The sequence below is a fragment of the Pituophis catenifer genome, unplaced genomic scaffold (genome assembly GCF_029215685.1).
Source record: "Pituophis catenifer annectens isolate HBS135680 unplaced genomic scaffold, rPitCat1.0.hap2 SCAF_11, whole genome shotgun sequence".
Lineage (NCBI taxonomy): Eukaryota > Metazoa > Chordata > Lepidosauria > Squamata > Colubridae > Pituophis > Pituophis catenifer.
Genome location: NW_027256891.1, coordinates 27,316,396 through 27,330,295, shown reverse-complemented (window position 1 = coordinate 27,330,295; position 13,900 = coordinate 27,316,396). Strand labels below are relative to the sequence as shown.

Sequence of the window (13,900 nt, the reverse complement as noted above, 5' to 3'; positions counted from 1 at the left end):
TCCTTCCCTCCCTCCCTTCCTTCCTCCCTTCTTTTCCTTCCTTCCTTCTTTCTCTATCAGCTTCCTTCTCTATCTTCTTTCCTTCCTTCCTTCCTTCCCAACTCCTGTAACTGCTTCTGACATGTGCCCTTCACCTGTTTCTGGCAGCCTTCTGCATCTTGGTACCCATGATGGGGACTCTAAGGCGGGACTAGAACTCCCAGTCTCCTGGTGATTGGCCCAAAGTCACCCAGATGGCTTTCGTGGCCAAGGCAGGACCAGAACTTACAGTCTTCTGCTCTCTAGCCTGGTGCCTCAACTTCCAGACCCAACTGGCGTTCTCATGAACCCCTTTTTTTCCCATGCAACTCACAGGAGGTGCTGGTGGAGCTGCTGGAGCAATGCGTCGATGGCTTGTGGAAAGCTGAGCGATACGAGGTCATTGCCGAGGTGGCCAAGATGATGATCCCCATCTACGAGAAGCGGCGCGAGTTTGAGGTAGCCGATTGGAAGCGCCAGCAATTCTGCTACGTCTTGCAGGGAGAAAGAGCCAAAACCAAATTAGCCAGCAAGGGAAAAGTTGTCAGTCCAGATCCAAAGACACCGAAGCAGGCTCAGAGAAGACAGGCATGGGGGCTTGGGGGCAGCAGGGGTGGGTCTTTTCCAGCCTCCAGTTCCCCCAAAACATTCCGGCCTTCTTTTTATTTTCAGAAATTGTCAGCCTTTTAAGGTAGACCAGAGTAGGAAACCCAAGTCATGCATGCCAATCCTACTTTTATAAGATTATGATAACAAAATTTTGCAACCTGAATATGCTTCCCCCCTCTTGGCCTTTATCTTCACAAGAATTAGAGCAGGTCTCAATAAAGGCAAATATTTGTAGCTCAGGGTTGAAATGAGGGCTCCTTGGTGCTCTCTGAACTTGCTTGTTTTCTTGCAGACTTTTCATTACCAACCTAGGTAACCTCATCAGTGCTAGGTCTGTTCTGAGACACTTCCTCATATTACACATTTGCTCCAGACTCAACTTTCTTTTATCTGGCTATGGCCTTGCTCGCCGCTCTTCCTCCTGTTCCTCAAGGTTATTCCCTTTTCCCATTACAGAAACTGACCCAGGTGTACCGAACGCTCCATGGCGCATACAGTAAAATCCTGGAAGTGATGCAGAGCAAAAGGAGACTCCTGGGTACCTACTTCCGAGTCGCGTTCTACGGACAGGTGAGCCCACGGATTGCTGGGGTGATGGACACAGAGAGTCAAACCACTGTGGAGTCTTGGTTTAAATTAGCCTTTTTATGTGTCCTGGTTTCTTCTTCAATTCGCTTCAGTTGGCATCCACTTCCTTGCCACCTTTATGCAGGTACTGCTTTGTCTGTTGCTCCTCCAAGGGCATTTTTGGGGCATTTCTAATTTCTCCTTCCTCTCCCTCTTTTTTTTTCTTTTTTCTTTTTTTTTTCTCATTTTGTTTTTAATTTCCGCAAATCCAATTTTAAATCCAGGTAGAAAGTTTTCCTTTTTGGGCTTTAGTCTTTTAGGTTCCTTTTTATTTTTCTCTTCACTTTGAATTCCGAAATGCCAATTAGCCGCTTATTTCACATTGGGACCTCTTTTAAGCTTTCAAAATGTTTCTTCTTACCTATGAGTTGGCCAATCACTCACCTGGTAACAATACTCCATTCAATCACTGCTCCTGCACAAATCTTATTTCGGTTGCCCCAGCTTAGAGCAGTCATTTTAATGGCCGCCGCCCCTGTCGCCGGATCAAAGAGCTGCCTCCGACCCTTCAAGGAACTTGCCTGTTCCTCTTGATCTTCCGAGGTGCCTCTCTTTTTTCCCCGTCCCTCCATGACAGTTCCGGTCCAGAGACCACCCACCCACCCCTGACAGCGGTTTGTCTGGCTGGATTTTTGCGAAGCTCGTCGGAGCTCACTATTTTCCAGCCAGTATCGCCATGACGCTTCCGGTTCCTTTCCCTCCCCCTCTTTCTTCTAGCATCATCCTTTCTCTGGAGCAACAGTCTTGAATGTGTGGCTCAATCAGCTCTGTTTTCTTTGTTGGAGGGTCTGTCTAAGGCAGCGGTTTTTCAAACATGGCAACTTTGAGAAATGTGGACTTCAATTCCCAGAATTCCTGCTGGCTGGGGAATTCTGGGTGTTGAAGTCCACAAGTCTTAAGCAAGTTCTCAAGGCTGAAAAACAATGGTATGAGGTTTTCCTTCTGGGCTACCTCTAGGAGAGGTTTCCCCAGTGAAGTTCTCAGGTTTTAATCTTTTGTGGCTCCAAAGGACCCTCAAAACTCCACATTCTCAGCCTCCTTGGATATTATTCATGTTTCATAATTAGAAATGACATTGGACCAGACATAATTCTTTAGCCTTAAATCCATTTCCCTTGAGGTTAGGACATTCCGATTCTTCAGCTTCCTGGCAATTTCTGTGTGCCTCCTACTTTCCCAGATGTTTCTCATCTTCTGAGACTGAATGTGTGTAAGAGAGACAAAAATGGTGATTTTCTTGAGAGGCATCATTGATCAATGTTTTATTCTGAAGGGCCTTTTCCCTTGAGGATATCTTGTGTTTTGTTGGTCTTAAAATAGGAGCTGTACTTACTATTATTGCTACTTTTACTTTACTTCCTTTTATATTTACTTTACTTTTTTCCTTTCCTTCCTTCTCCTTCTCTTCTCCTTCTTCCTTTCTTTTCCTTTCCTTCCCTTCCCCTTTCTTCCTTTCCTTTCCTCCCATTTCCCTTCCCCTTTCCTCCCCTCTCTCCCAAAAGAAAAGCTAATCTCCTGCACCGAGTTCCTTGTTCGCTGCTTCTGATGTGTCCCCGTGGAAGTGAGCCGTTCTCGCCCCCCCAAAATCTTTTCTAAAAACCAGCTGCTTGGCTCATTGCAGGCTTTCTTTGAAGAAGAGGATGGGAAAGAGTACATCTACAAGGAGCCCAAATTAACTGGCCTCTCGGAGATATCCTTCCGGCTGCTGAAACTCTATGGAGAGAAATTTGGAGCCGAAAATGTCAAAATTATCCAGGATTCCAACAAGGTAATGTGAAAGCATAGCTCTGATCAATAGAGCCGCAATACCAAGAGGAGTCCTTGCTTCATGTACTCAAAGAGAAGCTGGAGAGCCATTGGCCTGGGAGGCTTAATCAGGGCTCCTATCCTGGGGTTGGACTAGATGGCCTCAGGTGGCACTTCCAACCCAGGGCTTCTGCGCTCTAATTTATTCATGATCTGATCAAAGTGAAATAACAATCTGGTTAGTCTCGATCTAAGAAATTTACTGGGCAAACTGTTTGGCTTAGAAGGAGTTCTTGACTTGCTGTCATCCACTGTTGTTGTTGTTAGTTGTGAAGTCGTGTCTGACCCATCGCGACCCCATGGACAACGTTCCTCCAGGCCTTCCTGTCCTCTACCATCCTCTGGAGTCCATTTAAGCTCAGGCCGACTGCTTCAGTGACTCCATCCAGCCACCTCGTTCTCTGCCGTCCCCTTCTTCTTTTGCCCTCAATCGTTCCCAGCATTAGGCTCTTCTCCAGGGAGTCCTTCCTTCTCATTAGCTGTCATCCATAAAAGGTCCATTTTGCTCAGAAGATGCTGCTGAACATTGGACTGGCTTTGGGGTGCCTGTAGAGTCAAAGAGACACCCCTCCCTCCTTACTGCAGGGTCATGGTGGGGAACTTCCTTTCAGTTGTCATCATCTCCAGAGCTTCTCAATTGGCCATCGTAGGCTTGGGATCCTGAAAAGTTGGTCTCTTGGCCGGAGGTCCCTGAATAATCCAACTGGGCTGGTCTTCTTTTGGTGCCATTCAGAACTTTCCATTTTCTTACTCCAGGTGAACCCGAAAGATCTAGACGCCAAGTACGCTCACATTCAGGTGACTTACCTGAAGCCATTTTTTGACGAGAAGGAGCTTTCGGAGAGGAAGACAGGATTCGAAAGAAACCACAACATCAACCAGTTTGTCTTCGAGACGCCCTACACCTTGTCTGGCAAGAAACATGGAAACGTGGAGGAGCAGTGCAAGAGACGGACTATCCTCACTAGTGAGTGTGTGTGTGTACGTGTGTATTTTTTATGTTAAGTAACTCAGAGACAGATTGCGCATCTCACAAATTCTTTGGCTGATTTAAGGAAAATAAAGACTCCATCTAGTTATACAAATACAAAAACAGAATCTGCAACTGATGAAACTCAACGGCAAGGACCGCCTGCCATTTATTGAAATGGAGGCCAACAAATAAATTATTTCTCTCAAGAGAGATAAACACTCAGATCTAGAAGAAGACAATCTCTTCTTAAGAAGAGGTGGTCCTTATTTCATCTCAAAGCCAGTAATCTACAAATTCATTGTAGTCCATCATCAAGTTGTTGTCAACTCTTAGTGTCCACCTACAGAGACTTCCTCCAGGAAGATTTGTCCCTAATCTGGCCCTTCACGTCTTCCAACAATGGATCAGAGGTGGGTTTCAGCAGGTTCTGACCAGTTCTGGAGAACCGGTAGCGGAAATTTTGAGTAGTTTGGAGAACTGGTAGTAAAAATTCTGACTGGCGCCACTCTCATCTATTCTCTGCCTCCCAAGTCCCAGCTGATCGGGAGGAAATGGGGATTTTGCAGTAACCTTCCCCTGGAGTGGGGTGGGAATGGAGATTTTACAGTATCCTTCCCCTGCCACGCCCACCAAGCCACACCCACAGAACCGGTAGTAAAAAAAATGGAAACCCACCATTGCAATGGATCCATTGGAAATAGATGAAGATGAAGATTTATCTACTGCAATCTTCAACTACTGGTCGTCCTCTTCTTTCTTTCTACCTTTTCCAGCACTGGAGTCTATTCCACAGAGCTGGGCCTTCATATAATGTCTCCAAAGGAGGACAATTAGAACCTGGTCATTTCTGCTCTAATGAGACCTCTGCCTTGATTGGCCCCTAGGTATTCTGACCCCATGTGAGAGGAGGCACCCTAACCACTAACAGTCCTCCTTACAGACCCGTTTGGACCATGACTGAGGTCACGTCCCAAGCCTTTTTAAAAAAAATAATTTTATTTATAGTTTTTTCTTTGACATATGTAAGTGCTTAGTGCTTAGTGAACAGTTGTCTGGGTCAATGTACTTTATACACCATACTAATAACAATAGTAATACTATTCAGGTATACATGATAAAGCTCTTTCAACTTCTAAAATTTACATCTACATAGTAATTGTAATATATTATATAGCAGTATATTTCGAATTTCTACCTCTATTTTCTAACTCTTAATAAAGCAAATCCTATATTAAGAAGTATTCTGTATCTATCCGTCATCTCTTGTCCTTTTTAGTATCTCAACTCTTATTGACTTTTTGACAAATCTCCCATGCTCCTCTCTTGGGATCTTGTTTCCCCTTATATCACTCATAGTCCCAGGATTTTTTGTAAACACCCAGCAAGCCCTCACACAAATTCTCAAGGCTTCCATCATCTTGGACACCAGAGTGTGAGATTCCCCCAAATTAGGAGATTTAGCAATCTTGCACGCTCAAAGAGAGCTGTTGCTCAAAACGTTGCCTAATCTTGACCTCCTACAGGCATTTCATGCACCCTGTGGGAAAGTTTGCATGGACTTTGAATTTCCCAGTCTGCATTGTTGTGATATTTGTGGCTTGTCGACACAGGCTTTTTTTTTTCTTCTTTGCTTCAAGACAAAACGAGAGTAAAATAGAGCGAAGAGGCTGATTAGAACTTCAGGGGGGCTTCCTTCCTCAGAAGCAGAGATTTATTTTGAGGTAGAGCTTGTAGGTGGGGAACGCTTCGTTCTCTTGATGAGCGCTTCTGCGGCTTCCTTCTTTTTCTCCTAGCCTGCCACTCTTTCCCGTATGTTAAGAAAAGGATCCTCGTCAGATGCGAACAGCAGGTCAACCTGAAGCCGATTGACGTGGCAACAGACGAAATCAGAGAGAAGACTTCCGAGTTGCAGCAGCTTTGTGCTTCGCCGGATGTGGACATGATCCAGCTGCAGTTGAAACTTCAGGGCGCCGTTTCGGTGCAAGTAAGCAGCTGGGCACATCTGCCCCACAAGTCAATGTTTTCCTGGCTGGAAATGGGGAGGGGAATTTTAGTTGGAATGCTCCTTCTGGTTCTGCTCTACCAACTCTACCAACAATTGAAACACTTCAATTGCTGAATAAGCCACAAAGGATTCACACAGCCATAAATCGTGGGGTACAACAGCTTCCTTTCTGGTTTTCATGGGCAAGAAGCCCACCGTATAATTTTCATTCCTCCGAAAGGCCTAGGATCCCTCCCCAGATATTCCAGAAATCGTAGCAGATCTGTTGAGCTGTGGGTGTTTGCCCTGCGTGTCGGTGTTTTATGCGTTTGACGCAAGGAGGTTAGATGAAACCCCAACTGTCCTTTGCATGGGCAGGAAGCTCCTTGGCTGCCTAAAATCAGGGTCAATTCCTACCATTTGAAGGTCAGGCCTAAAATAGGTTAGATGTAGCCTTTCAAGAGGGACGCGGTGGCTCAGTGGCTAAGATGCTGAGCTTCTCGATCGAAAGGTCGGCAGTTCATCCGTTCGAATCCCTAGTGCCGCGTAACAGGATGAGCTCCTGTGACTTGTCCCAGCTTCTGCCAACCTAGCAGTTCGAAAGCAGGTAAAAAAGGCAAGTAGAAAAATAGGGACCACCTTTGGTGGGAAGGCAACAGCGTTCCATGCGCCTTTGGCATTGAGTCATGCCGGCCACATGACCACGGAGACGTCTTCGGACAGCGCTGGCTCTTCGGCTTTGAAACAGAGATGAGCACCGCCCCTTAGAGTCAGGAACGACTAACACATATGTGCAAGGGGAACCTTTACCTTTACCTTTTAGCCTTTCAAAGCTAAGCATTCTGTTCCCAGTGGCTTATGTTTAAGCTCTGGTGCTCCTCAAATTCCTGGTTGCTTTGAAGACCACTGATGTGGTTCCTTGAAGCATGACCAGCAGTGCAGAGTCACCTGGGCGTTGTGCTGGGATCCAGCTTCCAAGATCTTCTGAATTTGTCTCTCTCTGTTTGGCTGATCTCTTTGTCACTGTGCCTCTGTTGTGGGGGACATGGCATTAGGTCAACGCTGGCCCCCTGGCCTACGCCCGAGCCTTCTTGGATGACAAGCTCTCCGGCAAATATCCCGCAAAGAAGGTGGCCGAACTCAAGGACATGTTCAGGTTGGTATCATGGACTTGGGTGCCTTACCATTTTCTTGTATGATGGAACCTCAGGTGGTCTTCCATCCAGGCACTGACCAAAAGCAGGCCAGCTGCACTGGGGAACCCTTGAATCTCTGGATACTGATCCAAATGCTGGACTTCATCAATCAAGTCCTTCCTGGCTCTGGTTAGATCAGTGATGGCTAAACTTTTCGGCACTGAGTGCCGAAAGTGCACACATGTGCACACGCCCACTCATAATGCAATGCATGCGTGCCCCCTTCCCCCCCTCGCATGCCCGTGCAACCCCCTGCATGTAGTTGATTATTTATATGAGCCAAGTTTGAATTTTATGATTCTACCGGAACTGTCGGTGATAAGGAAACTAACATAACTTCACTACAGGAGCTGAATGGAGGTCAAACTTTTCTTGGGTTCAGTATTGCTTCAAGAGTGTCTCAGGACCTCTGGAGGTCTCCCCGAGATTCTCTCAGGGATCCACAAAACCAAAATTATTTGCCAGATTTTGAAGAGATTTGCCAAATTTTAAACCTCTGTCACTCTTCCCGTTATTTTTTTATTTGTTAAAGAAGTAGGGTGTTTTTTCCCCCCACAAAATGTACTTTACTTATGTTAATCTCCTATGATTATTTTAACAATGTTCTACAAAGGCACACATTTTAATTTTTAATATGGTAAGTATTGATAGATATAACCCATACAAGCCAAATCCCTTTTGGGTTCCTCCATAATTTTTAAAACTGGGAAGGGAAAATTGAAAGGAGAAAGTGCCACTTCTTGTCCAGCTGAGCAAACCCCTCTCTCCTTTGCTTCTAATCAACCCAGCTGCATTAGTGCCCTTCTGCACTTTGCTCAGGCAAATTAGGTAAACACGGAGCCGCAGTCTTCCCAGAACTGTGCTTGTCAAAGGAAAACAGAGCGTGGAAAGGCAGGACGCCAAGTGCGCACACCCAACTACGAGGAACCCTACGAGGCCCCTCCTCAAGACCCTTGGACTGCCAACCTGTCAATAGACCAGTGTTCCTCATCCTTGACCGCTTGAAATTAGGTGGACCAACTCCCAGAATTCCGTGGCCTTCAGCACATTCCTTTTGATGTTACATGCCTGCTTATTCTCTTGTAATCCCTTCCTCTGCAATCTCGCCACTCTAGACAGAAAATGAACATGGGGGTGGGCAGTAGGCGCATGGGCATGCACAGGATGCACGCAGGGTGTTGCACGGGCATGCGAGGAGGTGCACACACATTGCATTATGGGGGGGCACGTGCAAATGAGCGCGCTTTTGGCTCTCAGTGCCGAAAAGGTTAGCCATCACTGAACTAGGGCCTGGAATGTCACTGATAACCAAAAAGGATGTGAATTCTTTCTAAATTAGAGGACCAGGCTCAAGGTTGACTCAGCCTTCCATCCTTTCTAAGGTAGGTGAAATGAGGACCCAGTTTGTGGGGGCAATAAGCTGACTTTGTATAAATATACAAAAGTATGAAGGCTATTGCTTAGCGTATTGTAAGCCGCCCTGAGTCTCCGGAGAAGGGCGGCATATAAATCAAATTAAAAAAACAAAAAAACTGGGTTTTAAACTTCACTTCCCCCCTTTCCCCCCCTCCCTCCACCAAATCCAAGGATGGGCTAAATGCTGGGGTCAATTTTTCTTCCCCCAGGAAATTTATCCAAGCCTGCGGAATTGGCCTGGAGTTCAACGAAAGGCTGATCAAGGAAGACCAAGTTGAATATCACGAGGAGCTAAAGTCCAACTTCAGGGAGATGGTGAAAGAGCTGTCAGAAATCCTGCACGAACAGGTAAGAGCCAGGTGGGGTATCCCTGAGAGCCATTTAAAGTTGCTAAATATGTTGATTTGTTTGCTTATAAAATTTATTAGCAACTAACAATGTTATATGCACCGTTGTAAGTCAAGGACTCGGCTGCTTACGAAACTGGGATTCAGAATTTAGTGCTGTGCAGACAGCCGCCGGGTTTGAGGTCATTGGTGATAGATCAAAACAAGGATAGTTTATCTCTCTGTTGCAAGGGGGCGGGGGAAGAACCTCCAAATCCTTCCCATTGACATGCCAGCTGTGTCCTTGCAGCTGGATTTGCACAGAAAGGGCAAAGGTCCGTCTGCCACAGCTTCGTATTCAAATGGAAAAGACAGTTGACAGTTTTTCAATTCTACTCTTCTTCCTTTTGCACTTTTTTCTTAAGGGTGGGGGTGGGGGGTGATAAGTCAGCGGGGTATCACACAGCAGCTCCGGGGATGACCAAGGATCCCAAAGGGCCAGAATCGCTTCCTTTGATTTTTTTTCCATTTTTAGAAAACTTTTGGAGGTCTTGAGTTGGAAACCATGGGATGAAGTCCTGGGGAGGGGGCACAGGGAGGGCGCTGTTGCCTGGACATCCTTTTTTATCGTTAGTTTCAAAGTCGTGTCTGACCCATCGTGACCCCATGGACAATGTTTCTCCAGGCCTTCCTGTCCTCTACCATCCCCCAGAGTCCATTTAAGCTCCCGCCGACTGCTTCAGTGACTCCATCCAGCCACCTCGTTCTCTGCCGTCCCCTTCTTCTTTTGCCCTCAATCTTTCCCAGCATTAGGCTCTTCCCCAGGGAGTCCTTCCTTCTCATTAGGTGGCCAAAGGATTTGAGTTTCATCTTCAGGATCTGGCCTTCTAAAGAACAGTCAGGGTTGATCTCCTCTAGGACTGACCGATTGGATCGCCTTGTAGTCCAAGGGACTCGCAGGAGTCTTCTCCAGCACCAGAGTTCAAAGGCCCCAATTCTTTGGTGCTCAGCCTTCCTTATGGTCCAACTTTCACAGCCATCCATTGCAACTGGGAAAACCATATAGCCTTGACTATACACACTTTTGTTGCCAGGGTGATGTCTCTACTTTTTAATATGCTTTCTAGATTTGCCATAGCTTTCCTCCCCAGGATCAAGCGTCTTTTAATTCCTTGGCTGCAGTCCCCATCTGCGGTGATCTTGGAGCCCAAGAAAATAAAATCTGCCACTACCTCCATTTCTTCCCCATATGCTTTTTTTATTTAGTTAAGAAACCGTATCTGGCTGCCTGCTCACTCTCAGTGACTCTGGGCGGTTTAGAAAAACAAGTTGTGCAATTATTTGTTGATGATGGAAATCCCCAGAGAGTGTTTATGAAGTTCAACAAATTTAAGACCAGTAACTTCAACTCCCAGAATTCCTCCACCAGCATAACTGGAGAAGTCCACCGGTTTTAAAGTTGCCAAGCTTCAGAAATATTGCCGTAGGGACCCAGGATGGAGCCTCTTCCAGACCCTATAAGTCATTTATTTATTTATTTACAGCTGCACTGATTGTCAGTCGCTTACAATCCTACCCTATGCCAACTAGATTTAAAATAGCCGAAACAAATAACCAAACCGTCAGCTGTATTCCTCAATAGAAGATTCCCAGGCCATGTATACCTTACATAACAGGAATCTTGGATCTTGTGTAGATCTGCTGGATTAATGCTAGGGCTGAAATCCAGAGAAAACCTGGCAAGGTAAACCTGGTTTTTGACTATCTGGAGGTGATAAGAGTGCTGGAGAAATCCCACCACCACGCAGAGTTTTTAATTTTCAAACTCTTCTGCGGTCAGCAAGAAGTCCTAGCTAGGAAAAAGCTGCTGAGAAACAGGTGGGCCTTTACAGGAAACCCACCGAGGTTCTCTTTAAGTCCCGATTTCAGGGGTGAAATGCTCCCGGTTCGGACCGGATCGCCCAATCCGGTAGCGATGGTGGCGGGTGGTTCGGAGAACCGGTAGCAAAAATCCCTGCCCCCCCCCCATGCCCCATGCCCAGCTGAGCCATGCGATCATCAGAGGCTGTTTTTTTTTACTTTTAAAAGCATTTTTTCTACAACCACTTCAGCCGAAGAGGTTGTAGAAAAAATGCTTTTAAAAGTTTTTTTAAAAAAAGTTGGCCAGGCCCACCCAGTCACATTTCCCCCACCACCAAACCACGCCCACAGGACCGGTAGTAACAAATTTTACATTTCACCACTGCCCCATTTTGCCACCTGCAACAATTTAGGTGTGACGGGGAGTGGAGTCCACGTTCTAAAATCTCGGTTGCAAAATTAGAAGGGATCTTCCGTCCCTCAGAGCGAAAAGAAGGAGCGGAACGTTATTAAAAGCAAAAAACAAAAAACGGAACGAGAGTAAAACCGCACCCGGGGATTACCCACTACAGAAATCAGCCTTGACCGTCCAACTTCAGGTCTTTCTTGCCTGTGAAACTACCTTTTTTTAAAAAAAGAAAAAGAAAAACATGAAATAAACCTTGTGCTGCAGGAGCTCTTGTTTTTCACGACTGAACCCCAGCGTGTGGCAGTCTGCCAGGGAACCAGGCCCCACCATCCTTGCAAAAACCCGCTTGGTGCCAAATGGGACATGGTTGAACTGAGGGCTGCCCTGTGCAGAGGCTTGGATGAGGGGTCTTTAGAGCAGGCCGCCCCCTCCCATAATCCCCATCCGGCACTGCTCTGCACAATGCCCTCCCCTGTCTCTGGAGGAGGCACTGGAGTAGAAACAGGATGGCCAGATTAAGAACTAACAGAGCCGCAAACCAGAGAAGAAGCTGGGTTGATATTCTGAGGGAGGTTTGGGGTGCAGCTGGCAACTGTGGCATGAGACAGAAAAGGTGATTGACAGTCAGGCGTGCCAGGATCAGATCCCCCCCCCCAGGAGAAGGAAGTGGGTTGCAGATCATGGCCCAAGTGAGAATTTTGGGGGATCTGTCCGTTTAAGGGCTGGGAAGCTGCCAATCTCAGTGTCCAACCTTGGCCACTTTAATAGAATAGAACAGAACAGAATTCTTTATTGGCCAAGTCTGATTGGACACACGAGGGATTTGTCTTGGTGCATACGCTCTCGATGTACATAAAAGAAAAGATGCGTTCATCAAGAATCCTAAGGTACAACACTTAATGATAGTCATAGGTTACAAATAAGCAATCAGGAAACAATATCAATGTAAATCGTAAGGATACCAACAACAAGGTTACAGTCATGCAGTCATAAGTGGGAGGAGATGGGTGATAGGAATGATGAGAAGAATAATAGCAATGCAGACTTATTGAATAGTTTGACAGTGTTGAGGGAATTATTTGTTTAGCAGAATGATGGCGTTGGGGAAAAAACTGTCCTTGTGTCTAGTTGTTCTGGTGTGCAGTGCTCTATAGCCTCGTTTTGAGGGTAGGAGTTGAAACAGTTGATGTCCAGGATGCGAGGAGTCTGTAGATATTTTCCCAGCCCTCTTTTTGACTCGTGCAGCTTACAGGACCTCCATGGAAGGCAGGTTGGCAGCCATTGTTTTTTCTGCCGTTCTAATTACCCTCTGAAGTCCGTGTCTGTCTTGTTGGGTTGCAGAGCCAAACCAGACAGTTATAAGACTTGTGGACTTCAATGCACGGTTCCTTTGAAGGGGAATTCGGGAGTTGGAAGTCCACAGATCTTAAAAGCTGCCGAAGTTGGACTGCAACCTCTCCAGGTTTCTCCTCCTGGCCTTGCAAGATCTCCACCCCTGAAAAACAACGAAGCAGGAGGAAAGCCAACGCAAAGCCTCCGAGTAGCAGGCCATTTCCATCTGTGTGTTTATGTGCGCGCAGAAGGCACGATGAATCAGAGAGTGGGCTGTGTTCAGCCCCACGTTTTGCAGAAATGTGTTTTCGAGCCACGTCCTCCAGAAGGAACCAATCAGCCTTGGAGAAGCTGCTGCTTCATGGCTGAAACGCAGCTGTTCCTTCTGGGTTGCTCCTCCGGGAGAGACCTCCGTTTGGCGGCTTTCCTTCCTTTGGATCCCAAAGCGACCCGAGCCGAAACTTCTCTCTTTTCTTCTTTTGGATTTGGAAAGCCAACTCCCGGGCCTTGAAGAGTCTGTCTCGTGCCTTCAGTAACTTCTCTTTCCTTGTCTTTCTTTCCTCCTCCATGCTGCCCTTGCCACAACAGCTCTGAAGACCAGGTTGGGTAACACCGTGCCGTTTTTCATTTTGGTTGAGCAAATATTTCTCTCCTTCTCGCAGATGCAGAAGCCCATGCTAACCCATCTCTCCGTTTCAGATCTACCAAGAAGACTCCGGGCATCCGTCCTGGTTGCCCAACACCCTTCACGTCTTCTGTGCCATTAGCGGGACTTCTGGGGAAAGATACGGCTCCTTCTGAAACCTACCTGGAGCTTCAGGAAGGGACCAGGAGAACCTCTGGACACTTGCCAGGCCTTTCTCAGGAATATTCTGAATGCTGCCTGAAACCGGGGAACCTCCAATGCCTAACCGGGGGTGGGGATCTCCCCATCCTTCTTCCTCACAGGGTACTTATTTGAACCGGGAAAGTGCCTCCTGCCTCTCTTTTCTACCTTCCTTCGTTGCGTAGTGCTGAATGTACCTCGAAAGCGTTGATGGGACTCTGCTGTCTCCCTGAACACGGGACACCCCCCCCAAAAAAAAAATCCTGCCTTGTAAAGCTGTACAATGGAATATAATAAAGTGGGAAGCTGTTTTTGTAATCGGCGCTCAGGGTCGGAGGCCTCTCCCGTAGAAAGCAGAAACCGTGACGGTTCCCAAACGTAGAGAGAACCTCACAGAAGATGGCTCTGAATAAGTTTCAAAGCATTTCCTGAGTTTGCTCAACCTGCCTACTTAGTTGCTTAAAAGAGATGTGGTGCTGGGGAGAAGTTGGAACATAACTGTCTGTGAGGTTAAACTG

At 46.7% G+C, this 13,900-nt stretch overlaps 1 protein-coding gene across 1 annotated transcript in view; it reads left to right on the top strand.

Annotated features, from left to right (window-relative positions):
• DOCK11 (dedicator of cytokinesis 11) overlaps positions 1 to 13,698 on the top strand; it is a 40,267-nt gene extending 26,569 nt beyond the window's left edge. The window contains exons 35-42 of the mRNA XM_070952025.1: positions 355 to 477; positions 1,084 to 1,197; positions 2,876 to 3,022; positions 3,817 to 4,027; positions 5,827 to 6,017; positions 7,073 to 7,173; positions 8,839 to 8,977; positions 13,256 to 13,698. Of these exons, the coding sequence (XP_070808126.1) occupies positions 355 to 477; positions 1,084 to 1,197; positions 2,876 to 3,022; positions 3,817 to 4,027; positions 5,827 to 6,017; positions 7,073 to 7,173; positions 8,839 to 8,977; positions 13,256 to 13,357 (1,128 nt within the window). The 3' untranslated portion in view covers positions 13,358 to 13,698. The remainder of the gene's footprint in view (positions 1 to 354; positions 478 to 1,083; positions 1,198 to 2,875; positions 3,023 to 3,816; positions 4,028 to 5,826; positions 6,018 to 7,072; positions 7,174 to 8,838; positions 8,978 to 13,255) is intronic.
• The last annotated feature ends 202 nt before the right edge of the window (positions 13,699 to 13,900 follow it).